Source organism: Bubalus kerabau, chromosome 22 (genome assembly GCF_029407905.1).
Source record: "Bubalus kerabau isolate K-KA32 ecotype Philippines breed swamp buffalo chromosome 22, PCC_UOA_SB_1v2, whole genome shotgun sequence".
Lineage (NCBI taxonomy): Eukaryota > Metazoa > Chordata > Mammalia > Artiodactyla > Bovidae > Bubalus > Bubalus kerabau.
In genome coordinates this window covers 15,711,176-15,737,842 of record NC_073645.1, presented here as the reverse complement: position 1 = coordinate 15,737,842, position 26,667 = coordinate 15,711,176, and the positions used below count along the sequence as shown (strand labels likewise).

At 41.9% G+C, this 26,667-nt stretch overlaps 1 protein-coding gene across 2 annotated transcripts in view; it reads right to left on the bottom strand.

Annotated features, from left to right (window-relative positions):
- HECTD2 (HECT domain E3 ubiquitin protein ligase 2) overlaps positions 1 to 26,667 on the bottom strand; it is a 95,156-nt gene that overhangs the window by 63,332 nt on the left and 5,157 nt on the right. Inside the window, exon 1 of one of the 2 annotated variants that reach the window (XM_055559968.1) lies at positions 10,254 to 10,531. The exons of the other annotated variant lie outside the window; for it this stretch is intronic. Within the exon in view, the coding sequence (XP_055415943.1) occupies positions 10,254 to 10,391 (138 nt within the window). The 5' untranslated portion in view covers positions 10,392 to 10,531. Of the gene's footprint in view, positions 1 to 10,253; positions 10,532 to 26,667 lie in introns of those variants that run through there. 2 annotated transcript variants of the gene reach the window in all.

The window sequence follows — 26,667 nt, the reverse complement described above, 5'->3', positions numbered from 1 at the left end:
ACAGTGAAAAACCTGGCTTGAAACTCAACATTAAAAAACTAAGATCATGGCATCCAGTGCCATCACTTCACAGCATATAAATGGGGAAAAAGCAGAAGTAGCAGCAGATTTTATTTTCTTGGGTTCCAAAATCACTGCAGACAGTGATTGCAGCTATGAAATTAAAAGATGCTTGCTCCTTGGAAGAAAAGCTATGAGAAACCTAGACAGCATATTCAAAGAGACATCCCTTTACTGACAAAGGTCCATATAGTCAAAGCTAAGGTTTTTCCAGTAGTCATATAAGGATGTGAGAGCTGGACCATAAAGAAGGCTGAGCGCTAAAGAATTGATCCTTTTGAATTGTGGTGCTGGAGGAAACTCTTGAGAGTCACTTGGACAGAAAGGAGATCAAACCAGTCAATCCTAAAGGAAATCAACCCTGAATATTCATTGGAAGGGCTGATGCTGAAGCTTAAGCTCCAATTCTTCGGCCACCTGAGGTAAAGAGCTGACTCACGGGAAAAGACCCCGAAGCTGGGAAAGATTGAGGGCAGGAGGAGAAGAGGGGGACAGAAGATGAGATGGTTAGATAGTATCACCAACTCAATGGACATGAACTTGAGCACACTCTTGGAGATGGCAGAGGACAGAGGAGCCTGGTATGCTGCAGTTTATGTTGTCACCAAGAGTTGGACATGACTTAGCGACTGAAAAGCAAACATATTTTAAACTACCAACTTCGCAAACAGCTGGAAATGTTAGCATTTTATACCATATCAAGTGAAAATTAATGCTGTTATTCTAGCTATTATATAGGTCAGGTTGGCAGAAGTTTTATTTACTATAGAGACAACACACACAATTGCACACGTAGATGGATTCTACATAGAGCCGTCTGGTTTGGCTGGTGATTCAAAGTTGTCATACAGGATCCAGTCACCAGCATATGTTAAATTATGTTCAGTAGCTTTTATTTGAGAAGCTGCTGCTACTCCTGCTAAGTCGCTTCAGTTGTGTCCAACTCTGTGCGACCCCATAGACAGCAGCCCACCAGGCTCCCCCGTCCCTGGGATTCTCCAGGCAAGAACACTGGAGTGGGTTGCCATTTCCTTCTCCAATGCATGAAAGTAAAAAGTGAAAGTGAAGTCGCTTAGTCGTGTCCGACTCTTCTCGACCCCATGGACTGCAGCCTACCAGGCTCCTCTGTCCATGGGATTTTCCAGGCAAGAGTACTGGAGTGGGGTGCCATTGCCTTCTCCATATTTGAGAAGAGATGTACATATTTCAGAAAGTGCTTCATGCAATAAATAAACGGGTATTCTAAAATGTCCAAGAACACTTGGCTAGCTGGGAAATTCACTTATGTGGAATACCTGTCATCGGTAATACAGAACAAAAAGCATTAATGGTAATTATACAAAGGAAATTCTAGATAGATTAGCATGGTGGTTTTCAAACTTTCTGGTTTCAGGACCTCTTTACATTCTTAAAAATTATTATATGTATGTACTCATTCCTGTTTAAATACCACTAAATCCACTTACGGTCAACAACTATTTTCCCAACAAACAAAAATCAGTGAGAAGAGTGACATGGTTTACATTTTGCAAAACGATTTTTCTATTTGTTTCTGCATTCAATTTGTTGCAATATCATCTGTCACATAGAAAACTACACGGTACACTAGAGAGAAGGAGTGAGAACAAGACAACACAAATAACATCCTACTACCATTGCAAACGTAGTGCTGACCTCATGGACATCTTAAAGGATACTGAGGATCACATGCTGAGGACTGCTATCGTAGGAATAAAGTAATCAGCACTAAGAATGAGTCTAGGAAATCTTGGGAGAACAAGAAGACAATGTTTAAATCTGCTCTAATACAAGCATTTGCCACATGTGGCTGTTGAGAACTTGAAATGTTCTAGTAAGTGTAAAATACACAGTTTTCAAAGACTTAGTATGAAAAAGAGGTTAAATACCTCAGTAAGTGTTCATACTGATTAAATATTGAAATGGTTAAGTTTCTGGATATACTGGATTAAAAAATATGCAATTAAACTTTATTTTACCTCTTATTATCTTTAATTAGCTATTAGAAAAATTAAAATTACAGATGTGGTTCACATTTTATTTCTCCTGGACAGAGCTGATATAAATGAAAATATACTTTCCTAAACTAGATCCAATCTAACATACAATCTTAGGACACAGGTCAGAATTATTATTTTGATCCATCATTTCTCTGCATTGTTCTGGAGAAAAAGATCTGATGTAGCAAATGTAAACATGGTATAATATGTAGATGAAGAATCAAAGATATCTGAAGGAATAAAATCTGAGTTTCTTGCTTTGGTCATTTCAGGTATGTATACAGAGACAATGGCAATTTCTACACTTTCAGCCGCACCTCGATGAAATTTATTTTTCAAACCCAAAGGTAAATAGCTTGGCAACATATTGTGTGCGCCAAGTCAGTTCAGTAGCGTCTGACTGTTTGAGACCCTATGGCCTATAGCCTGCCCGGCTCCTCTTTCCATGGGATTCTCTAGCCAAGAATACTCGAGTGGGTTGCCATGCCCTCCTCCAGGGGATCTTTCTGACCCAGGGATTGAACCCTCGTCTCTTATGTCTCCTGCATTGGCGCCACCTGGGAAGCCTGGCAATACATTCAGTGCTCCTAATATAAAGCAGGGATCCTTCAGTCTTATGAGTACACGGAATACCTATGATACACAGAAAAAACCTACAAAAGACTGAATGGCTTCCTGAGATACTGAGCAAAGGTTTCTGCATCAGAAGACCGGTGAACAAAGTACATTTATATGTTTTAAGTTAAAACAGAGTCACCAGGGAAGCCCTTAAACATTGACTATACTTTGCTTTACTAACTTTTAAAATAAACTGACCTAAAGTGCCTGTTAGGGCCACACTAGATGAGAGGCCTCAACCGTATTTAGGGTCTAACAAAGGAGACTATTTTAGCCCCTGTTTCCAGGTAAAAAGATTTTGCTTTTCTTTTTTGTATGTTTTTTCACAGTTCCCTATTAGGATGCTGTGTTATAAAATCAGTGCTCTACCTCCTTCTATTAAGCTGTGAAAAGTTGGCTCCTTTCAAGATGTGAACCTTCCTCCCCCCAAATAAAAGGCACCAACCCAAGTTGAATTGTTTTCTTTAAGTGATATAAACCACAACTTTCAAGGGAGACTAGGAAGGACGGGGATTCTGAAACAAAAGTTTAACACCAAAAAAAATCACAATGCAATTGATCTTATAGATAACTGAAAATTAACCCTACTTGATACAAATAAATGTTAGTCTTGAAGCTCAGAAATGTCAGTGTTTGCTTATCAGGAAGGCAATGTGTCTTGGGAGATGTTATTATTATACAACATAGGGAAAAAAAGCAATTATACCAACAGATTACCCTTATACAGCAAAATGCTACTTTTAACTGCGTGATTTGATGAACTCACAATTCTCAATTTATTGTTCTTTAAAAAAAAAAAGGATCAAAACCAAGTTAATTTGAAACAAAAGTTTTCTTTAATGACTAGATTCAAACTTCAGACTGATTTTTCAATTAAGCTGAATTAGTAAAATTTCAATAATTTCTATTTTTAAAAGGCACATTCATATATTATAATTATTCCCCTCAAAATGTTTCTTGACTGCTTACTAAACTATTAGCAAGTTATAAATATCAACTTAGCAACAACTAGTTATTCATATAAGGCTTAGCAGTCTAACATTTTTAAAGTGCAAGAAGGTATCCTCATAATAAATGTAGAAAAACACAAAATTTCCAGAGGTTTCTCAGCTCCACCCACTTCCTTATTCATATTCTGTTGATCTTTCTGTCTCTCTCTTCCTCAATTCAAGTAAACATAAGCAAATTAATTTCCAAACAATATGCCAAAATAAGCTGCTACTCTGGGACACCAGTAGTACCCCTTTCTGAAGCCATTACTTTTCCCTTTCAAAAAAATTCTTCTGAACCCAGGAATACCCCAGCCCTGAAGACTTCAGAGAGCACAGGATACCTTTTAATTCAGAAGGCATGTATGTGAGCATGTGTGTGGAGTGCAGGAAGAGGAGGGAGGTACATTGGTAATATCTACAGAGTGATACAGGTAATATCTACAGAAAAGGTTGTAAAGGGAAGTACCATAGCCACAGGATAGATTAGAAAGGGAGCTACAAATAGCAAGGCAGTATCATATTGGACAGGCTTCCCTTGTGGCTCAGTGGTAAAGAATCTGCCTGCCAATGCAAAAGACTCAGGTTCGATCCCTGGGTCAGGAAGATCCCCTGGAAAAGGAAATGGCAACCCCCTCCAGTATTCTCACCTGGGAAATCCCATGGACAGAGGAGCCTGGAGGGCTATAGTCCAAAGGGTTGCAGAAGGGCTGGACACAGCCTAACTAAATAACATCATACTGGACACTTTGGGAAGTTCTCTGGTTCATAACTTACAATGACCATTTTTCTTCAGTTGTTAAATACAGTCAAATTATTTGTGTCCTAACACCCTGAACTAATTATGAAAGGGAGGATAAGCAGGCAACTACAATATGGCTTCAAAGTTAAAAAAAAAAAAAAAAAGTGGACAAATGACTTTAAAAGTCACTCAAAATTAAACACATTCTGGCTACGTGTTTATATAGCTACAGCCCTTCCTTTCTGTGTCTTAAGACTCTCTGATCACTTCTTTAATGAGACTGCTTTATTTTACATAGAATTTAATGATACATTAATACCATAATGAAAACTGATATTCTCAGATACATATTTCTCTCCTAAATAGTTCTATCTCTAGTAACAAAGTTTTGAACAAATTTGTCACTGGACCACATCCTCTTTTCTGATCTAAGAAATACTGCTATAGGTGGGGGGGTCTCTGAACCACACGGACCCTGACCACAGACAGAGAGTACATGGAAAAAGCATGGGTTTTTTTTTTTTTTGAGTCAGAAAAGTCTCAGCTGAAACCGAGTTCTGCCCCCTTACCAGCCATTTTACCCTCTGGCAAGGTATATTATATGTAACCTGACTCTAAGATTCCTATCTGTGTGGAACTGGGAACAGAATCTTCCTCATGATTAGAATGATCAAGTGGTTAGTGATGAATTTTGGTTGAACTAAGTGACGAGATGAGAGACATGAGAAGGTACTAAATAAAGAGTAGCAATAGTTTGTATTATTTATATGTATTTCATCTATGGATACATGATATACCTGTGGTTTATTAAATTGCTTAAGACATCTTCACTACAACAACCTCTACTCTTCCCTATCTCAACTCTTGTTGAGAAAGGTACAAGATTTCCCAAAAATAAGACTCTTCCAAACACCTAGATGGCCAAGTTTTATCAAAGTTCACACATACATATGTTTATTTGGAATGCTGTTGGCTGGACTGCCTTTTTATGTAAATGTTTTCCTCTGAGAGAATTCATCTGCAAACTCTAGAATTCTTTTCCTTTATCAATCTTCCTTCTCTTTCATGCCACTAGATTCCACTTTGTAGGGATTCTTCCATCTCTTACACCTTATCACATGGCCATGACCCTAGTGGATGCTCCATCTCTTGTATGAACTGCAAAGCTCCTTCCTTGCCCTCTTTCTCCTCCCTCCTCCAGTCTAACTACCTCTAATCACTTCCACTAATTTCATTCTGTTGTTCTTTTATTTAAGAAACTCCAATGGTTTCCCGTGAGGCACAGAAAAAAAAAAAGTCCCAACTTCCCTGCCTGCTGATCTGGTCCAGCCCCCATGCAATCTCATTTACCTCCCACAAGTTGCCAGCATGCTTCCATTGGCTTGACTTTATTACTCCCTAATTCTTCCCTTTAAGCCTTGTTCACGTTCTTTTCCCACTTGCTTTTGCCCATCCAAATCCTATCACCCTTCAATGGCCAGCCAGCTTAAATAATTACCGCTGCTTAAAGGCCTTTCTTCACAGTTCTGCACGCACTGATTTCCTTTCTCTGATCTCCTAGAGCGCAAATTGTTTCTAGGGCACATGGTGGCTTTTACACATTGCTTTGCTTTGTTGGGTTTTCCTGTGTTAGCTCTGCCTACCCTGAGGCAGGAATCTATTTTTCTTTTTTAAACTTTGCGTTTTCTGTAGCATCTAGCCCAAAGCTAAACATAATAGAGGTTCAATAACTGGTAGTTACATTGTGGCCCAGCGGATCCATCAAGCCAGGTGACACACCCCTGATAGAACCTGTACAAACTTCTCATTTTTATTACTGGACTTCCTACCAAATCCTCTCCACATACCTCAAGACTTGCTCTCGCCTTCCCCCTACTTGACAAATCTCCTGACCTTCACTGCGGGCAAACTTTCCCTTTCCATCCTAAACTGATTTCCTCCATTTCCCTTCACTGCCCTGACCTAAGTAAAGTCCAGCTCTTTCTTTCGGAGAAGGCAATGGCACCCAACTCCACTACTCTTGCCTGGAAAATCCCATGGATGGAGGAGCCTGGTAGGCTGCAGTCCATGGGGTCACGAAGAGTCGGACAGACTGAGCGAGTTCACTTTCAATTTTCACTTTCATGCATTGGAGAAGGCAATGGCAACCCACTCCAGTGTTCTCGCCTGGAGAATGCCAGGGATGGGGGAGCCTGGTGGGCTGCCGTCTATGGGGTTGCACAGAGTCAGACACGACTGAAGTGACTTAGCAGCAGCAGCTCTTTCTTGAACCCACTTCATTTTTCATAAACCTATGCCATGGAGAGTCTCCCCTTCTCTTCTCACCTGATTTAAATGAAGTAGACACACTCATCTTCACTCATCACTATTATTTGCTCCTCTTTTGACCCTTTTCTCCTTCCCTATTCACCAATTTTTTCTAACTTCCATATTACATCAGCAACTAATTTATAATATTCTTCTCCAGTCCAATCTGTCAACTTCAGTAAATACTCACATCATCAGTCCTTCATATTTATTTTCTACTCCCCCTAGCTCTCTGGGCCTGCATCACTTCTCCACAGCAGCAAAGCCAAACTCCAAACACTGACAGGCTTCTGAGGGCTCTATCTTGGGCCCTTGAGCCACTCTAACGAGGAACCACTTTAACTGCCATTTCTCTCAATTCCCCAAACTACACCTGATTTCTGGTGTGCCTCATTCACTTAACCCATACCTTTTACTATTCCATTTCAAATGCTGCTCCATAAACTAAGCAGACTTGGGGCAGTGTAGTTAAAATACAGACTCCAAGGAACTTTTAATTCAGTACACAGAACATCAATTTTCAATCTTTGCTACACCTGGGAATTTAAAAAAAAAAAGTAGTTGCCTGAGCCCCACTCCCAGAATTGATCTAACTGGCCTGCATCTGGGCCTGAGCAATGATGGCTTCAAAAGTTCCCATTCGCCCGTGCAGCAGCAGTTGAGAACCGGTGAGCAAAGGTGAGATCTAGGAACCTGGACTTCACCAAGCTACCAAGGGATCCGTGGTCAGTCAGGTTTGTGTGTTAGGCACTTCCTGGCTGGAATGGACTTCCTGCATGCTTAGGAAGTTGTAGGATCAATCATGTTAGGGTTGTTTTTCCAGCACCGTCAATCCCACTTCTGCACCTTTAAAAAAAAAATTTCTGCAATACAGTCCCAACTCTTCAAGTGTAATCAGGGTCATCAGAACCTGGCTTTCTACTTATTTTAGGGAGCTGTCACTCTAAATTATTTCCAAACTCTCATAAAAATGTAATACGGTGATTTTTGGAAAATGTCAGTACTGTAAGGTTACAGTAATTGAGTCATAAACTCAATCAACAGAGACAGAGCTGTTAACCTGGGGCAAAAAGTAGGCATCACTAAAATAGCTCAAAAAGATAAGTTATTGATAGTACTCAGCTTCCTAAGCAAACCTCCAGAAGCTCTATTTGATCCACATGGAGGCTAAAAAAGAACCAAGCAGGCCACAAGCTGTCTTTCCCTGTCCCCCACACCAAGGCTTTCCCATCTATACTGGTGAGCTTGGACGTCATCCAGGCTGCCTGGCTTTCTCATCCTCAGGAGGATCAAGCGCACATTTTCTTGACTAAGGCTTTTCACTGCTATCACTCAGAATTCCAGCTCTAGAAATCTCTCTTTAACAAATACACACCAAGTATCTTAATTACTGGCTAAGTTTCTCTATCCTCCCCCTTGCTCTCCTAACTCTTGCTGCAAAACCTGAGAACTCCTTTTCTCTCCTGACGTGACTCAAAACCTCAGTGCTAATGATGAACTCTATCATTTCAAAGAGTCGGAAATTCTGAATGTCATTAAAAAACAAAATCCTGTCATTAAAACAAACAAAAAAACAATGTTACCAACTCTGCTTGTAAGGCACCAGAAATTGCCTTCAAAAATCTCAAGTCTTCATTCTTATCCTCTTCTAATTTAACCTATGTTTTTTCAAGGTTTTATTCAAGATCTTAAAAAACTTTTTGAACTCTGTTCTTCTGTCTGTCCAGCAGTACAAGCCCATATTCCTTTATTCACACTTATGAAATCCTCTAAGCTCTTAATACTGAAAGAACTTATTTGGTAATTAAACACGTACCTGAACTGAACTTTTTGACAATCCAACCTGAGCTGAACTGATAGGAAGCTACCGATAGACCTTATCTCATTTAGTGTGAACAACCCACACTTTTCACTGCAGAGTTATTAGTATGCTTAATTATGAGGAACTGGCCAGGACCCCACTGTGGCTAGTATACATGATACATATAAATTAACTTTCTAAAATCCAAAGAACTCTCAATTTCAAAGCCCCAAGGTTTCAGATAATAGTCTGTAGACCTATGTCCACACTGTATCAATTTCTCCAAGTTTTTATCCCAAGCCTTCGATTTTTCAATTACACAGAAATAAATAAGTTTTGGGGAGCGTCCTTACTTGAGGACCTAAACCCATTAACACAACTGTTAGTATAAGTGTGCATGCATTCATTGTTTTAAACTGACTTAGAAATAAACTGCTGAAATACTATTTGCCAGTTAAAAACATCCCAGATAAGCTCCAAAAGCCCAGGAAATCAACAGCAAGAACTGGGTCTATAAGCAGCTGAATGACAAATTCCTTCAAAGCATTTCCCAAAGTAATTTCTACCTGCAACTCCAATTTACCAATCAACTGTAGTAATTTTTTTAAGTGTCTTTTTATCACTGTCTACACTTTGCTGTGATTTAAAGTATGATGCTCGTTCTAACAATTTTCAGTTATCACAATCCTTAGACATTTTCCAAAAACCTACTGAATCAAACGTTATTTCTATAACATTTTAAATTAGAGTTAGCTATTTTAGTAAGTTCTTAGTCATTTAAGAGGGAGGTTTTAGGAAATGAATTGCAACCAGGAATAAGGAAAATGTATCATGTTCTCTAAACTTTTACTATTTTGTCAACACAGGCTGCATAAATCATGCTCTTTAAATGTACTGAAGTTTCAAGAAGTATATAAATATGGGATCAAATAAAAAATCTTAAAAATTAGAGGTTAATTTTGTGTGTGTGTGCGCTCCAAAGTAAACAGTCATAACCACCAGTAAAAGTAGGGAAGAGGGGCTGTCCCATTACATCATCTGGCAATCTGTAGTTTGAAGCCTGAAAGCGCTCTCCAAATAATCCTTAAGAAAATCCAGCTGGGAAATCATCCCCGAGAAGCTTAGATCCCTTGAGTTTAAATATAAGGTTAAAAAAGCTTCCCCACCTTACGTCACATGTCTGTACCATATGAAAAAGAAAACCCATCACCGAGGCATCTACCTCCCACTATCCTGACAGCAACCGAAAGGTCACAATTAAGTGGAAACTCGCCTCAGAGCCTGTTCAATCTGAAGGGGGAACGGAAAGAAAAAGCGAGGAAAAGGGGAGAAATCTTCGCTCTCCCACGGCAGGCAGACGGCTCAGCGGAAAACCCACTCCCGCTTGCTTGACACCTTATCCTCATCCAAGAGACGATGGACTCCAAAATGCTGGTCATTTCCTTAGAAAAAGAGGGAAGCCCCCAAACCAGAAAATGACCGAAAACAGCCAGCTGACTCGGCCACCCCGGCATTCCCCGAGGGTGGAAGGTGCAGCTCGAGAAATGATCACGGCTGTCCTCGAGACACAACTCGATTTCAGCCCGAGGAAGGGCAGCCTGAGCGCTTCTCCCCGGGCGGGTCCGGGGCTCCCTGGAGGAGAAGCGGGTCCCCGGGCGCCCCTCGCCCCCCTCGCGACCGGCCGTCGGGGCGCCCCGCGGCCCCCGCCCGGCACCTACCGCAGGGGCACTGGCTCCCGCCGACACGATGGGCGGCAGCTTCTCACGCTCCGGTTCCTTCCCTTTCTTCTCCTCCGGCGCAGTCGCCGCCACCGCCGGCGGCGCGGCGGGCGAGGGCACCCGTTCCGCTTCACTCATGTCGGGCCGGGCGGCTAGAGCGCGAGGCGGCGGCAGCGGCGGCGGCGGCGGCCAGGCTGCTGCTGGGGTTGGCGCTGCTGCCGCCGCGGCCGCGAGAGGGCTCTGGGCCACCGCGTCCAGCCTCCGCCGCCGCTCCGCCCCCGCCCGCGCCCGCGCCCGCGCCCGCGCCGCGGCCTCGCGCTCGCGCCGCGCGCGCGCCCGGATGCCCCGCCCCGCCCCCGCCCCCGCCCCCGCCCCCGCTCGCTGGGCCCGCCAGCCCGCGGCTCCGGCCAGCTCCTCGCCTCTGTCGCCCCCTCCCCGCCCCCGCCTCGGCTCACAGGTAGCGGGGCCCGGGCGCTGGCCACTGCCACCCTTGCCAACCCCGGGGGCCTGGAGAGGAGGCGCCGCAGCCGGGCCGCCATGTTGTTTGCCGACCGTCGCCCGAACCGGCGAGGAGGGGGTCGGGACTAGAGAGTCGATACCCTGGGGGACAAGGCGAAGCCAGCAAAGGTCGCGCGGGGATAGAGCGTTCCGGAATGGCTTCTGTGGGGCGGGGCGAGCGCAGCAGCCTCCTCTGCACCGACGGCCCTGACTTGGAGCGCCTAGACCCGCGGGAGGATTTTTCCTCTCCAGCGCCTGCAAAACCGTCGCCTTCGGGCCGCTGCTTGTCCCTGCCACCCCTGCCCGCCCGCCCGCTTGCTCCAAGAGCGAGGTCTCGAGCCTGGGCGTCCTCAGGAGACAACCTTCCTTTTTATAGTCGACCGACCCTTTGTAGATGCCCCAAGAGCCCCCATCTACAAAGGAAAAGGCTGAGGTGGGGAGAGGGGAAGTGAGACGCCGTGGGCTCCACCTTCCCCACCGCAGGGCGGGACGGCCAGGCCACACTTTCCATTCCTGTTCTTCCCGTCCCTACTTGGACTGCCAAATCCGCCTCTCCCTTCCCGTCCCCACGCGCCTACATCTCGCTCTCTCCCCGCATCTCTTTGCTGCCTCCTATCCCTTCCTTGTTCGTTTCCTTTTATAAGTTGCAGATGGACAGACCCAAACTCCGCTGCATAATCCTTAATGTCAGATCGTTAATATGGGTGCGAACTTGAAAAGTGAGGAGGAAAGCTTTTAATCATGATATTAAACCATCCCCCATTCCCACCCCCACGACCAAACCACACAGACATTTCCTTTCCTTTCCGCCCCCTCCTTTTCCTTTTCTCAGTCTACTGGAGCTGCGGAGACACCTGCTGATCTAAGGGAAAGGAGAGTAAGAATGTGCTGCATCGTCTATTAAAAACAGGGAATTCTTGACAGTCACATCTCTACATTTCTCGGTAGCGGCTTTGTTCTTTTACTTGAGGATGAGTGAATTTTCAAATCATGGGTACCTAGATCCAAATAACTAAAAATATCTCTGAAACATGTTTGGGAGGATGTTTGGGTTATCTGTTATTTTACATAATTCGGAATTATTAGCATAACTGAGTACTAGTTATAGTGCACCATGAAACGAGGTTGCATGTTTTTTCCTTCAAACCCAGAGTTTGTAACAAACAGATCTGAAGTAAACCATGTAATGACTATAATAATTAGTATTCAGATTGCCTTTTATATTATAAATTCCGACTTTCATTTATAGAAGGGCTTTCTGGTTTTAATATAGTTGGCAAAAAGTATTTCACTGCTAATTAGTCTTGGAGGGAAAATGACACGGACACACATTACTTTGAAGCATTCTATTTTTCTTGAATTCTTCTTTAGGATTTGCATTTCTTCTCAAACCTATGAAATATTCACCCTATAGGAGGAATATATAATTATTTCCTACTTTTAGCAGGTCATTGTTCTGATCTTTTGATACAGCAGCAACTGAAATATTATAAATGGAAGGCTTTAACTGCAGTTCAAGATAGTCTATGCTGCCAAGCTATATTGATAGAACAAATTGTTAAGTTGCTAAGTCTGACTTTTTGCGATCTCATGGACTGAGGCAGGCCAGACTCCTTGTCCTTCACTATCTCCCAGAGTTTGCTCTAATTCATATACATTGAGTCGATGATGCTATCTAACCATCTCATCCTCTGTTGTCCCCTTCTCCTGCCCCCAGTCTTTCCCAGCATCAGGATCTTTTGATGGTTAGCCAGTGAGTCAGCTCTTCGCATCTGGTGGCCATAGTATTGGAGCTTCAGTATCAGTCCTTCCAGTGAATATTCAAGATTGATTTCCTTTAGGACTGACTGGTTTGATCTTGCAGTCCAAGGGACTCTCAAGAGTCTTCTCCAGCACAATTCAAAAGCATCAGTTCTTCTTTGGCACTCAGCTTTCTTTATGATCCAACTCTCACATCCATACATGACTACTGGAAAAACCATAGCTTTAACTATATGGGCCTTAGTTGGCACAGTGATGTTTCTGCTTTTAATCACACTGTCTAGGTTTGTCATAGCTTTCCTTCCAAGGAGCAAACGTCTTTTAATTTCATGGCTGCTGATAGAACAAATACTAGGGGAAAATAACAAAATCTGCCTTCCATATCCACAGGCTCAGCCTCTGTGTATCAAAAATACTCGAAAGAAATTTTTTTAGGAAGTTCCGTAAAGCAAAACTTGAATTTTCCACCAAATGTTTATATAGCATTTACATTGTATTAGGTATTATAAGTAATCTAGAGACAATTGAAAGTACGTGAGACCATATATGTAGGTTAAATGCAAATACAATGCCATTTTACAAGGGACTTGAGGATCCTTGGACTTTGGTATCCAGGGGGACCTGGAAACAATCCCTCTTGGATAGAATGAACAATTGTATCTTTTGCTATCCTTTTAAACTAGATTTAGTAATTTGTGATTAAAATGCTTGGAAGAGAAACCAGTTGAATTATAGGCCTTATGCTTTCTCTTTTCATGTGTGAGACTAAATAGAAGTTTGTCTGTACATGTAGTCACATTCAATAGAACAAATGCTTCAATATTGGCAAAACAAGGCAAATCAGAAATTGTAATTTCTGCTACTGTGCCAGAATAGATAATCCACTTCTAAACAAGTATGCTGATTAATTCACCTGGAAGTTACATTCTCCCCCCCAACCCCCTGCAAAAAAGAAGAGGTAATTCATTGATGTTTTCTTTTACTTCCTGTTAAATACATTGCTCTCAATACTCCACCCTATCCTTTCATCATCTACATGCGCTCCAGAATGGAGAGTGGGAGAGGGATTTCTGGAATGCTGCAGAGTGATGACTCCAGTGGGCTGGGGGAACAGAGTCCTAACGGCCACCAAGACACGTCTGAAGGCCCAGGTAGGAGTGAGAGATCGTGGTACAGGACACACAGAGTGTTCCGGTTGCTCTGTACAGAAGTGTGAAAAAGATGCTTTTCAACCCTGCCAAGCGTTAACAAAAAGCCCAACTGTGGTGGCATCTAAGTTCAAACTCGTTAGCCCAGGAAAACTTGGCAGTGAAGCAGGCGAAACATTCACCTTCCTAAGTCCAGATGGAAAACATGAGCTGATTCATCATACCTGTGGGGTATAAGAGTTTGGGAGTGGGGTGGGGAACTTAGAGAACGGGTTATTTCTGTGAAAGCAAAAACAAAACTACAAGGTAATTAAAAGATCTAAATTATAGGTAACATTCTACTGTAATTGTATACAGTGGTACTAATCTAGTGAACAGTAGCACAGTAAGTTCTGAAAGTTTGGTTCAGTTCAGTCACACAGTCGTGTCTGACTCTATGTGACCCCATGGACTGCAGCACACCAGGGTTCCCTGTTCATCACTTACTCCCGGAGCTTGCTCAAACTCATGTCCACTGAGTCAGTGAAGCAATCCAACCATCTCATTGTCTATCGCCCCCTTCTGCATTCAGTCTTTCCTGAATCAGGGTTTTTTCCAGTGAGTCAGTTCTTCACAGCAGGAGGCCAAAGTATTGGAGTTTCAGCTTCAACATCAGTCCTTCCAATGAATATTCAGGGTTGATTACCTTTAGGATTGACTGGTTTGATCTCTTTGCAGTCCAAGGGACTCTCAAGAGTCTTCTCCAACACCACAGTTCAAAAGCATCAATTCTTTGGCACTCAGCTTTCTTTATAATCCAACTCTCATATCCATACATGACTACTGGAAAAACCATAGCTTTGACAAGGCGGACAGTTGTTGGTGAAGTAATGTCTCTGCTTTTTAATATGCTGTCTAGGTTGGTCATGACTTCTTCCAAGGAGCAGCCTCTTTTAATTTCATGGCTGCAGTCACCATCTGCAGTGATTTTGGACCCCAAGAAAATAAAGTCTCTCACTGATTCCATTGTTTCCCCATCTACTTGCCATGAAGTGATGGGGCTGGATTACATGATCTTAGTTTTCTGAATGTTGAGTTTTAAACCAACTTTTTCACTCTCCTCTTTCACTATCGTTAAGAGGCTCTTTAGTTCTTTGCTTTCTGCCATAAGGGTGGTGTCATCTGCATATCTGAGGTTATTGATATTTCTACCAGGAATCTTGATTTCAGCTTGTGCTTCATCCAACCCAGCATTTTGCATGTTGTATTCTGAATATGTTAAATTAGCAGATTGACAATATACAGCCTTGAGGTACTTATTTCCCAATTTGGAACCAGTCCATTGTTCCATGTCCGGTTCTAATTGTTGCTTCTTGACCTGCATACAGATTTCTCAGGAGACAGGTAAGGTGGTCTGGTATTCCCATCTCTTGAAGAATTTTCCAGTTTGTTGTGATCCACACAGTCAAAGTCTTTGGTATAGTCATAAAGCAGTAGTAGATGTTTTTCTGGAACTCTTTTGCTTTTTCTATAATCCAAGGGATGTTGGCAATTCAATCTCTGGTTCCTCTGCCTTTTCTAAATCCACCTTGAATATCTGGTAGTTCTTGGTTCATGAACTGTTGAAACCTCACATGGAGAATTTTGAGCTTTACTTTGCTAGCATGTGAAATGAGTGCAATTGTGTGGTAGTTTGAGCATTCTTTGGCTTTGCCTTTCTTTGGGATTGGAATGAAAACTGACCTTTCCCAGTCCTGTGGCCACTGCTGAGTTTTCCATATTTGCTAGCATAATGAGTGCAGCACTTTCACAGCATCATCTTTTAGGATTTGAAATAGCTCAGCTGGAATTCCATCACCTTCACTAGCTTTGTAGTGATGCTTCCTAAGGCCCACTTGACTTCTGACTCCAGTATGTCTGGCTCTAGGTGAGTGATCACAGCATCGTGATCATCTGGGTCATGAAGATCTTTTTTATATAGTTCTTCTATGTATTCTTGCATTGCTTCTTAATATCTTATACTTCTGTTAGGTCCATACCATTTCTGTCCTTTATTGTGCCCATCTTTGCATGAAATGTTTCCTTGGTATCTCTAATTTTCTTGTAGAGATCTCTCGTCTTTCCCATTCTATTGTTTTCTTCTAATTCTTTGCATTGATCACTGAGGAAGGCTTTCTTATCTCTCCTTGCTAGTCAGTTATGGTTATGCTATGACAGTTTGGTTAAAAGTGGTTTATAACTAACTAACGCCTTAATTATGTAAGATAAAGTTATGAATTAGTGAGGGCTTCCATGATAGCTCAGTTGGTAAAGACTCCATGTGCAATAAAGGAGACCCCAGTTTGATTCCTGGGTTGGGAAGATCCTCTGGAGAAGGGATAGGCTACCCACTCCAGTATTCTTGGGCTTCCCTGGTGGCTTAGCTGGTAAAGAATCCACCTGCAGTGTGGGAGATCTGGGTTCGATCCCTGGGTTGAGAAGATCCCCTGGAGAAGGGAAAGCCTATGCACTCCAGTATTCTGGCCTGGAGAATTCCATGGACTGTATAGTCTTTCGGGTTGCAAAGAGTCAGACACAACTGAGCGACTTTAACTTTCATGAATTGGTGAAGATTTTTAAAAACTTCTTTTTCACATTTCAACTGCATGTTGTTCTGAAGTACTAGACTTGGAGAAATGAACTTATTTTAGCCATGTTGATATTGTTAAAAAAACATTGTTAGAACTCTTCCTTAGATTTAATCACTGTGACTTTTAAAGATTATTTTAAAGAATAATTTTGGTTTATTAAATGAACAATACATTATCATTACAGGAAAAGTTATAAAATACAGTTTAGCAAAATGAAGAAAATAAACTCTGGATCCTTCTCAACTTCAATAGTGGCTAAGACCTTGGAATGTATCTTTATAAATTATCCTGTCTGTCTCCCTGCCTATCTGTCTACACACACACATTGTGTTTCTTTCTTTGTTTTTATGAAAACAGAACATCCTGAAATACTGTTTTGAACATGTGTACCTCATTCTTCAAAATACCCACAGTGGTGTTGTAAATCTATCCTCAGAAGATGAAGTTTTAAAAATTACTCACTGTTAAGTAGGGCCAAGACTGAGGGAAAGAGTGAATGGTGATCAAGCTTTATATTTTGAATCTGACCTCTCTTGAATCTATTCTTTCTATCTGAATTCTCTTGTCCATTGACCTAGTCAATCCTTTAACATCTCTAACCCAAAATATTAACATAGTTTTCAAACAGGTCTTGCCCTCAATGTTTTACCTGCTCCTATTGCCACCAGAATGATGTTTTCAAAATATGTGACTTTTTGTCAGACCTTTCTTTAATAAAACTTTCATGATCTCTTGAAGCAAAACTCTGAAACCCGTAGTAGAACATTCACCTGAATTGTTTATGATGAACTCTTTCTTAATGTCCTATGTGTGTGCTCGGTGGCTCAGTTATATCTGACTCTTTGTGACCCCATGGACTATAGCCTTCCAGGCTGCTCTGTCCAAGAGATACTCTGGGCAAGAATAATGGATTGGTTGCCATTTTCTTCTCCAGGGGATCTTCCTGACCCAGGGATTGAACTCAAATTTACTATGGCTCCTGCACTTTTAGGCGGATTCTTTACCAGTGCCCCACCTGTAATCTTATCCTTAATGTCCTAACTAGAATCAATTGTTTCTTTCTTTCTTCTTCCAGAGTGTTGTACATACTTACATTTATGTACCCAGTTACTTGTTCCCCCAATAGGTCATGACAGAGAGGAGAAGTTCATTTCAGTTCAGTTAAGTTCAGTCGCTCAGTCATGTCCAGCTCTTTGTGACCCCATGGACTGCAGCATGCCAGGCCTCCATGTCTATCACCAACTCCCAGAGTTTACTCAAACTCGTGTCCATTGAGTTGGTGATGCCATCCAACCATCTCATCCTCTGTCTTCCCCTTCTCCTCCTGCCCCCAATCCCTCCCAGCATCAGGGTCTTTTCAAATGAGTCAGCTCTTTGCATCAGGTGGCCAAAGTATTGGAGTTTCAGCTTCAACATCAGTCCTTCCAATGAACACTTAGGACTGATTTCCCTTAGGATGGACTGGTTGGATCTCCTTGCAGTCCAAGGGACTCTCAAGAGTCTTCTCCAACACCACAGTTCAAAAGCATCAATTCTTCAGAGCTCAGCTTTCTTTATAGTCCAACTCTCATATCCATACATGACTACTGGAAAAGCCATAGCCTTGACTAGATGGACCTTTGTTGACAAAGTAATGTCTCTGTTTTTTAATATGCTGTCTATGTTGGTCATAACTTTCCTTTCAAGGAGTCAGCATCTTTTAATTTCATGGCTGCAATCACCATCTGCAGTGATTTTGGAGCCCCCAAAAATAAAGTCTGCCACTGTTCCCACTGTTTCTCCATCTATTTGCCATGAAGTGAAGGGAGTGGATGCCATGATCTTAGTTTTCTGAATGTTGAGCTTTAAGCTGACTTTTTCACTCTCTTCTTTCACTTTCATCAATAAGCTTTTTAGTTCTTCTTCACTTTCTGCCATAAGGGTGGTATCACCTGCATGTCTGTGGTTATTGATATTTCTCCCAGCAATCTTGATTCCAGCTTGTGCTTCATCCAGCCCAGCGTTTCTCATGATGTACTCTGCATATAAGTTAAATAAGTACAGTGATAATATACAGCCTTGATGTACTCCTTTTCCTATTTGAAACCAGTCTGTTGTTCCAGTCCAGAGAGGAGAAGGGTCATGTTTAATTGCACCTTGAATCCCCACATGTAGTACACTATATGGCATGTGCTGTTGAGGCACCCAATAAACTCAGAATAAAGGAAAATAAGATGTTTTTCTTAATGTGGCTTGTAAGGTGTTATAAAAACAGTTTCCAAAGGGGAATAACAAAAATGCTTCAAGTGGAGACACACTCTTGTTTTTCTTTTTCTTTTTTAAATTGAGGTATAGTTGATTTGGACCCCACGTCCAAGGTAAGAGAAACCCAAGTAAGATGGTAGGGGTTGCCAGAGGGCATCAGAGGGCAGACACACTGAAACCATACTCACAGAAAACTAGCCAGTCTAATCACACAGACCACAGCCTTGTCTAACTCAATGAAACTAAGCCATGCCCGTGGGGCCACCCAAGACGGCGGGTCATGGTGGAGAGGTCTGACAGAATGTGGTCCACTGGAGAAGGGAATGGCAAACCACTTCAGTATTCTTGCCTTGAAAACCCCATGAACAGTATGAAAAGGAAAAATGATAGGATACTGAAAGAGGAACTCCCCAGGTTGGTAGGTGCCCAGTATGCTACCGGAAATCAGTGAAGAAATAACTCCAGAAAGAATGAAGGGATGGAGCCAAAGCAAAAACAGTACCCGGTTGTTGATGTGACTGGTGATAGAAGCAAGGTCCGATGCTGTAAAGAGCAATATTGCATAGGAACCTGGAAGGTTAGGTCCATGAATCAAGGCAAATTGGAAGTGGTCAAACAGGAGATGGCAAAAGTGAATGTCGACATTCTAGGAATCAGCGAACTAAAATGGACTGGAATGGGTGAATTTAACTCAGATGACCATTATATCTACTACTGTCGGCAGGAATCCCTCAGAAGAAATGGAGTAGCCATCATAGTCAACAAAAGAGTCTGAAATGCAATACTTGGATGCAATCTCAAAAATGACAGAATGATCTCTGTTCATTTCCAAGGCAAACCATTCAATATCATGGTGATCCAAGCCTATGCCCAAACCAGTAACACTGAAGAAGCTGAAGTTGAACAGTTCTATGAAGACCTACAAGGCCTTTTAGAACTAACACCCAAAAAAGATGTCCTTTTCATTATAGGGGACTGGAATGCAAAAGTAGGAAGTCAAGAAACACCTGGGGTAAAAGGCAAATTTAGCCTTAGAATACGGAATGAAGCAGGGCAAAGGTTAATAGAGTTTTGCCAAGAGAATGCACTGGTCATAGCAAACACCCTCTTCAACAACACAAGAGAAGACTCTATACATGGACATCACCAGATGGTCAACACTGAAATCAGATTGATTATATTCTTTGTAGCCAAAGATGGAGAAGCTGTATACAGGCAACAAAAACAAGACTGGGAGCTGACTGTGGCTCAGATCATGAACTCCTTATTGCCAAATTTAGACTTAAATTGAAGAAAGTAGGGAAAATCACTAGACCATTCAGGTATGACCTAAATCAAATCCCTTATGATTATACAGTAGAAGTGAGAAATAGATTTAAGGGACTAGATCTGATAGAGTGTCTGATGAACTATGCATGGAGGTTCGTGGCATTGTACAGGAGACAGGGATCAAGACCATCTCCATGGAAAAGAAATGCAACAAATCAAAATGGTTGTCTGAGGAGGCCTTACAAATAGCAGTGAAAAGGAGAGAAGTGAAAAGCAAGGGAGAAAAGGACAGAGATTCCCATTTGAATGCAGAGTTCCAAAGAATAACAAGGAGAGATAAGAAAGCCTTCCTCAGCGATCAATGCAAAGAAATAGAGGAAAACAACAGAATGGGAAAGACTAGAGACCTATTCAAGAAAATTAGAGATACCAAGGGAACATTTTATGCAAAGATGGGCTCGATAAAGGACAGAAATGGTATGGACCTAACAGAAGCAGAAGATATTAAGAAGAGGTGGCAAGAATACACAGAAGACCTGTGCAAAAAAGAGCTTCACGACCTGGATAATCATGATGGTGTGATCACTGACCTAGAGCTGGACATTCTAGATTGTGAAGTCAAGTGGGCCTTAGAAAGCATCACTACGAACAAAATTAGTGGAGGTGATGGAATTCCAGTTGAGCTATTTCAAATCCTGAAAGATGATGCTGTGAAAGTGCTGCACTCTATATGCCAGCAAATTTGGAAAACTCAGCAGTGGCCACAGGACTGGAAAAGGTCAGTTTTCATTCCAATCCCAAAGAAAGGCAATGCCAAAGAATGCTCAAACTACCACACATCTCACTCACATGCTAGTAAAGTAATGCTCAAAATTCTCCAAGCCAGGCTTCAGCAGTATGTGAACTGTGAACTTCCAGATGTTCAAACTGGTTTTAGAAAAGGCAGAGGAACCAGAGATCAAATTGCCAGCATCTGCTGGATCATCGAAAAAGCAAGAGAGTTCCAGAAAAACATCTATTTCTGCTTTATTGACTATGTCAAAGCCTTTCATTGTGTGGATCACAATAAACTGTGGAAAATTCTGAAAGAGATGGGAATACTAGACCACCTGACCTGCCTCTTGAGAAACCTATATGCAGGTCAGGAAGCAACAGTTAGAACTGGACATGCAACAACAGACTGATTCTAAATAGGAAAAGGAGTATGTCAAGGCCGTATATTGTCACCCTGCTTATTTAACTTATATGCAGAGTACATCATGAGAAACGCTGGGCTGGAGGAAGTACAAGCTGGAATCAAGATTGCCAGGAGAAATATCAATAACCTCAGATATGCAGATGACACCACCCTTATGGCAGAAAGTGAAGAGGAACTAAAAAGCCTCTTGATGAAAGTGAAAGAGGTGAGAGAAAAAGTTGGCTTAAAGCTCAACATTCAGAAAACGAAGATCATGGCATCCGCTCCCTTCACTTCATGGCAAACAGATGGAGAAACAATGGGAACAGTGACAGACTTTATTTTGGGGGGCTCCAAAATCACTGCAGATGGTGACTGCAGCCATGAAATTAAAAGACGCTTAGTCCTTGGAAGGAAAGTTATGACCAACCTAGATAGCATATTCAAAAGCAGAGACATTACTTTGCCAACAAAGTTCCATCTAGTCAAGGCTATGGTTTTTCCAGTGGTCATGTATGGATGTGAGAGTTGGACTAGAAAGAAAGCTGAGTGCTGAAGAATTGATGCTTTTGAACTGTGGTGTTGGAGAAGACTCTTGAAAGTCCCTTGAACTGCAAGGAGATCCAACTAGTCCATGCTAAAGAGACCAGTCCTGAGTGTTCATTGAAAGGACTGATGCTGAAGCTGAAACTCCAATACTTTGGCCACATCAGAAGAGTTGATTCATTGGAAAAGACCCTGATGCTGGGAGGGATTGGGGGCAGGAGGGGAAGGGGACGACAGAGGATGAGATGGCTGGATGGCATCACCGACTCGACGCACATGAGTTTGGGTGAACTCCAGGAGTTGGTGATGGACAGGGAGGCCTGGCGTGCTGTGTTTCATTGGGTCACAAAGAGTCGGACACGACTGAGCGACTGTACTGAGCTGACAGTTGATTTACGGTATTTCAGGTGTACAGCAAAATCATTCAGTTTTCAGATTATTTTCTATTTTAAGTTATTACAAAATAGTGAATATAGTTCTTTGTACTATACAATAGGACTTTTTATATATTTTATATATAGTAGTGTGTATCTTTTAATCACAAATTCCTAATTTATCCTTCCCCATCCCCTTTCCCTTTTGGTGAATTTATTTTAGATGACCATTACATCTAGTTCTGTGGGCAAGAATCCCTTAAAAGAAATGGAGTAGCCCTCGTAGTCAACAAAAGGGCCTGAAATGCAGTGTTTGGGTGCAATCTCAAAAAGGAGAGAATGATCTCTGTTCATTTCCAAGGCAAACCATTCAATATCAAGGTAATCCAAGTCTATGCCCAAATTACTAATGCCGATGAAGCTGAAGTTGATGGTTCTAGGAAGACCTACAAGACCTTCTAGAACTAACACCAAAAAAAGATGTCCTTTTCATCATGGGGACTGGAATGCAAAAGTAGGAGGTCAAGAGATACCTGGAGTAACAGGGAAGTTTGGCCTTGAAGTACAAAATGAAGCAGGGCAAAGGCTAACAGAGTTTTGCTAAGAGAACGCACTATTCATAGCAAACACCATCTTCCAACAACACAAGAGACTACACATGAACATCATCAGATGCTCAATACTGAAATCAGATTGATTATATTCTTTGCAGTCGAAGATGGAGAATTTCTATCGAGTCAGCAAAAACAAGACCAGGAGCTGAGTGTGGCTCAGATCATGAACTTCTTATTGCCAAATTCAGACTTACATTGAAGAAAGTAGGAGAGTGAAAAAGCTGGTTTAAAACTCAACATTCAAAAAACGAAGATCATGGCATCCAGTCCCATCACTTCATGGCAAATAGATGGGGAAATAATGGAAACAGTGGCAGACTTTATTTTCTTGGACTTCCAAATCACTGCAGATGGTGACTGCAGCCAATCCTAGAGAGCGTATTAAAAAGCAGAATCATTACTTTGCCAACAAAGGTCTGTCCAGTCAAAGCTATGGTTTTTCCAATAGTCATGTATGGGTGTGAGAATTGGACCATAAAGAAGGCTGCTGCTGCTGCTAAGTCGCTTCAGTTGTGTCCGACTCTGTGCGACCCCATAGATGGTAGCCCACCAGGCTCCCCTGTCCCTGGGATTCTCCAGGCAAGAACACTGGAGTGGGTTGCCATTTCCTTCTCCAATGCATGAAAGTGAGAAGTGAAAGTGAAGTCACTCAGTCGTGTCTGACTCCTAGCGACCCCGTGGACTGCAGCCCACCAGGCTCCTCCATCCATGGGATTTTCCAGGCCAGAGTACTGGAGTGGGGTGCCATTGCCTTCTCCGATAAAGAAGGCTAGGAACAATTGATGCTTTTGAGTTGTGGTGGAGAAGTCTCTTGAGAGTCCCTTGATCTACAGGGAGATCAAACAAGCCAATCCTAAAGGAAATCAGTCCTGAATATTCTTTAGAAAGACTGATGCTGAAGCTGAAGCTGCAATACTTTGGCCACCTGATATGAAGAGATGACTCATTAGAAAAGACCCTGATGCTGGGAAAGATTGAAGGCAGGAGGAGAAGAGGACAACAGAGGATGAGATGGTTGGATGGCATCACCTACTTGATGGACACGAGTTTGAGCAAGCTCCAGGAGTTGGTGATGGACCCGGGGGCCTGGTGTGCTGCAGTCCATGGGGTCACAAAGAGTTGGACATGACTGAGCAACTGAACAACAACAAAGTTTGTTTCTTATGTCTATGGGTCTATTTTTGTTTAGTAAATAAGTTCATTTGAATAATGTTTAATATTCCACATATAAGTGATATCATATATTTGTCTTTCTGACTTACTTCACTTAATATGATAATCTCTAGGTTGATCACTGTTGCTGCAGATGGCCTTATTTCATTTTTTTTTTTTAGTTCTACCAGTTTATTGCTACCAGCCCATCTCCCTCTGCCCTCATGCACATGTGCTCAGTCATGTAACCCCATGGACTACTGTCTGCCATGCTACTCTGTCCATGGACTTTTCCAGGCAAGAATACTGGAGTGGGTTGCCATTTCCTTCTCCAGGTTTATTTCATTCTTTTCTATGGTTGAGTAAAATTCCATTCTTGGAAAAGACCCTGATGCTGGGAAAGATTGAGGGCAGGAGGAGAAGGGAACAACAGAGGATGAGATGGTTGGATGGCATCATCGACTCAATGGACATGGGTTTGGGTGGACTCAGGGAGTTGGTGATGGACAGGGAGGCCTGGCGTGCTGCAGTTCATGGGGTTGTAAAGAGTCAGACATGACTGAACGACTGAACTGAACTGAACTGAAAATTCCATTCACATCGTCTTTATTGAGCTGAACTCATTTAGATGATTTTGTCTGGTTTTGCTTCTTAAAAGTCTAGATTTTCTAGCACAGTCCAGTAGAACTTCCTGCTGTGGTGGAAATGTTCTCTATCTGTACTGTTCTGTATGTAGCCATTGGCCACATGTGGCTACTGAGTACTTGAAATGGGATTATTGTGACTGAGGAACTGAATTTTAAATTGTGGTCATTTAGTTAACTATATTAGAGTAACCAAATGGGACTAATGGCCACCATATGGACAGCACAGCTCTAGAGTCACGTATGAACTTTAAAAGAATAGCCAGCTCCCAAATTCATGGCACCTTTATTAATTAACTTTATTATATCTTAGGGTTTCCCTGGTGGCTCAGGGGTGAAGAATCTGCAATGCCTAAGACCTGGGTTCGATCCCTGGGTTAGGAAGATCTCTTGAAGGAGGAAATGGCAACCCACGCCAGTATTTTTGCCTGGGAAATCCCATGGACAGAGGAGCCTGGCAGGCTACAGTCCATGGGGTTCCAAGCCTCAGGCATGAATTAATGACTAAACCACCACCACCATTCATTTCCTTCTTCAGAATATATGCAAGCAAACATTTCCAAAATAATGAGGACAGGTTTAAATGAGCTCTGAAAGACTAAACCTAAAAGACTAAACAGTTTTTTTTGGAGGTGGTGGGTTGGGTTCTTTTCTTTACTATTTTCACAGAAATTTGCATTTTCACAGAAGTAAATGAGACAAACTACATTTGACTGCATCTTGTTTTAGCCCAGTGCTGTGTGGAAATGACCCTAGTCTGTTGCTGTGGAGAAGAAAATGTTAATGGCAGTAAAAGTTGAAATCCATGTATGTTTTCAAATTGGTTTTGGATGCCCTCCTTAGATGTTTCCAAAGAAATAATGATAACTAGGTACCCGTATTTATACCTCTTTTAAATCTTAATCCCAATTTTATATTTGTTTTCCACTCACAGGAGACAACAAATCCCAATAAAACAATAAACAACACAGTAAAAGCATTCCACACGTGATTTACCTATTTCAAATTTTCATGGGTCTAAGTTAACAGAAGCTCTGTATGTCCTTTGGTTGTTGAAGGCATGAAAACAAGTCAGAATGGCAGACACTGCTATTCATTCTTTCCTTTTATCTTGCTAGCAGAACCTGGTTTTAACGTGGTTGGGAATCTGCATAGTTAAGAGGGGTTTCATTTTTGGACTCCTTGCAGTTAAAGGTGGGCATCTGACATAATTCTGACCAATGAGGTGTAAGCTGGATGGTTTAGGGGAAGTTTTTGCTACCTTTGTCCTGCTTGAAATGAGGGTTCGATGTGTGGATGTGTTGCTATAATCTTATGACCATGAGTCTGCAATCATGAGGATGAATGTTAAAGGACTCTGGGGAGTGTAGTGGACAGACAGAAGGAATTTGGAATGTTTCTGAAATTGGGGAGCTTATACACCAGCTTGAATTATCTATATGTGGTTTTTCTCTCATTTTGGTTAAACACATTTCTTGTATATTCAGCTTGCACACATATGAATCCACAAATTTTTTCTTAGTTGATCCTCAAACTAGTTAATTGGTTGAATCCCTACTGGTTAAACATGTTGTTTCAGTTATGAAGACACAATCCTAATCAAGTAAAATCTCTTGTCTTAATTCTAAGATTTTTGGAAATTGTAGTAACCTTTACAAAAGCACCAACTTTATTGTTTGGAATTAGAAAAGATGCCTCTATATTTCAACTCAAAATACTGGGAAAAGTTAAGACTTGTGAAAGTTGGCTCTTAGTTCTGGTTTTTCCTATTTTTAACTATTTTGCAGTCATGGCAAAGTCTCTCTGTCCTTTAGTTTGTTTCCTGGTCCTTGCATGGGTGTTGTGAAGCAAAATGAGGAAACGTACAAAAGTGCCTTTTGAATTATGAAGCATTTTAACAAATCCAATTAATGAGCTCTCACTGGGTACCAAAGAATCTGCTAAACACTTTCCAAGGACTGGTTCATATATTCTTCTTAGGAACCCACTTTTAATATTGCCACAGAATAGCAACTTGTCCCCATTTTATACCTGGGGAAATGAAGGAGTCACCCAGTAAACAGTGCAGATTCATCTCTTTATTCCCCACAAAGCACAAAGAATAGTTGTTCAAAAAATATTTCTGGCAGGGACAGATGTGCATTTTATTCCCTTTGATGTCCTGTTACTGTGTACCACTTATGGACAGAGGAGCCTGGCAGGCTACAGTCCATGGGGTCACAAAGGAGTCAGACATGATTCAGCGACTCACACACACACACACACACACACACACACACACGGATTTTGTAAATGCATAGGTTTAGCCATGATAAAGGATGGCTACTGAGGGCTTACCTACCACCTCCCTCTTGCTTGACATCTTAACGGGCCATTTC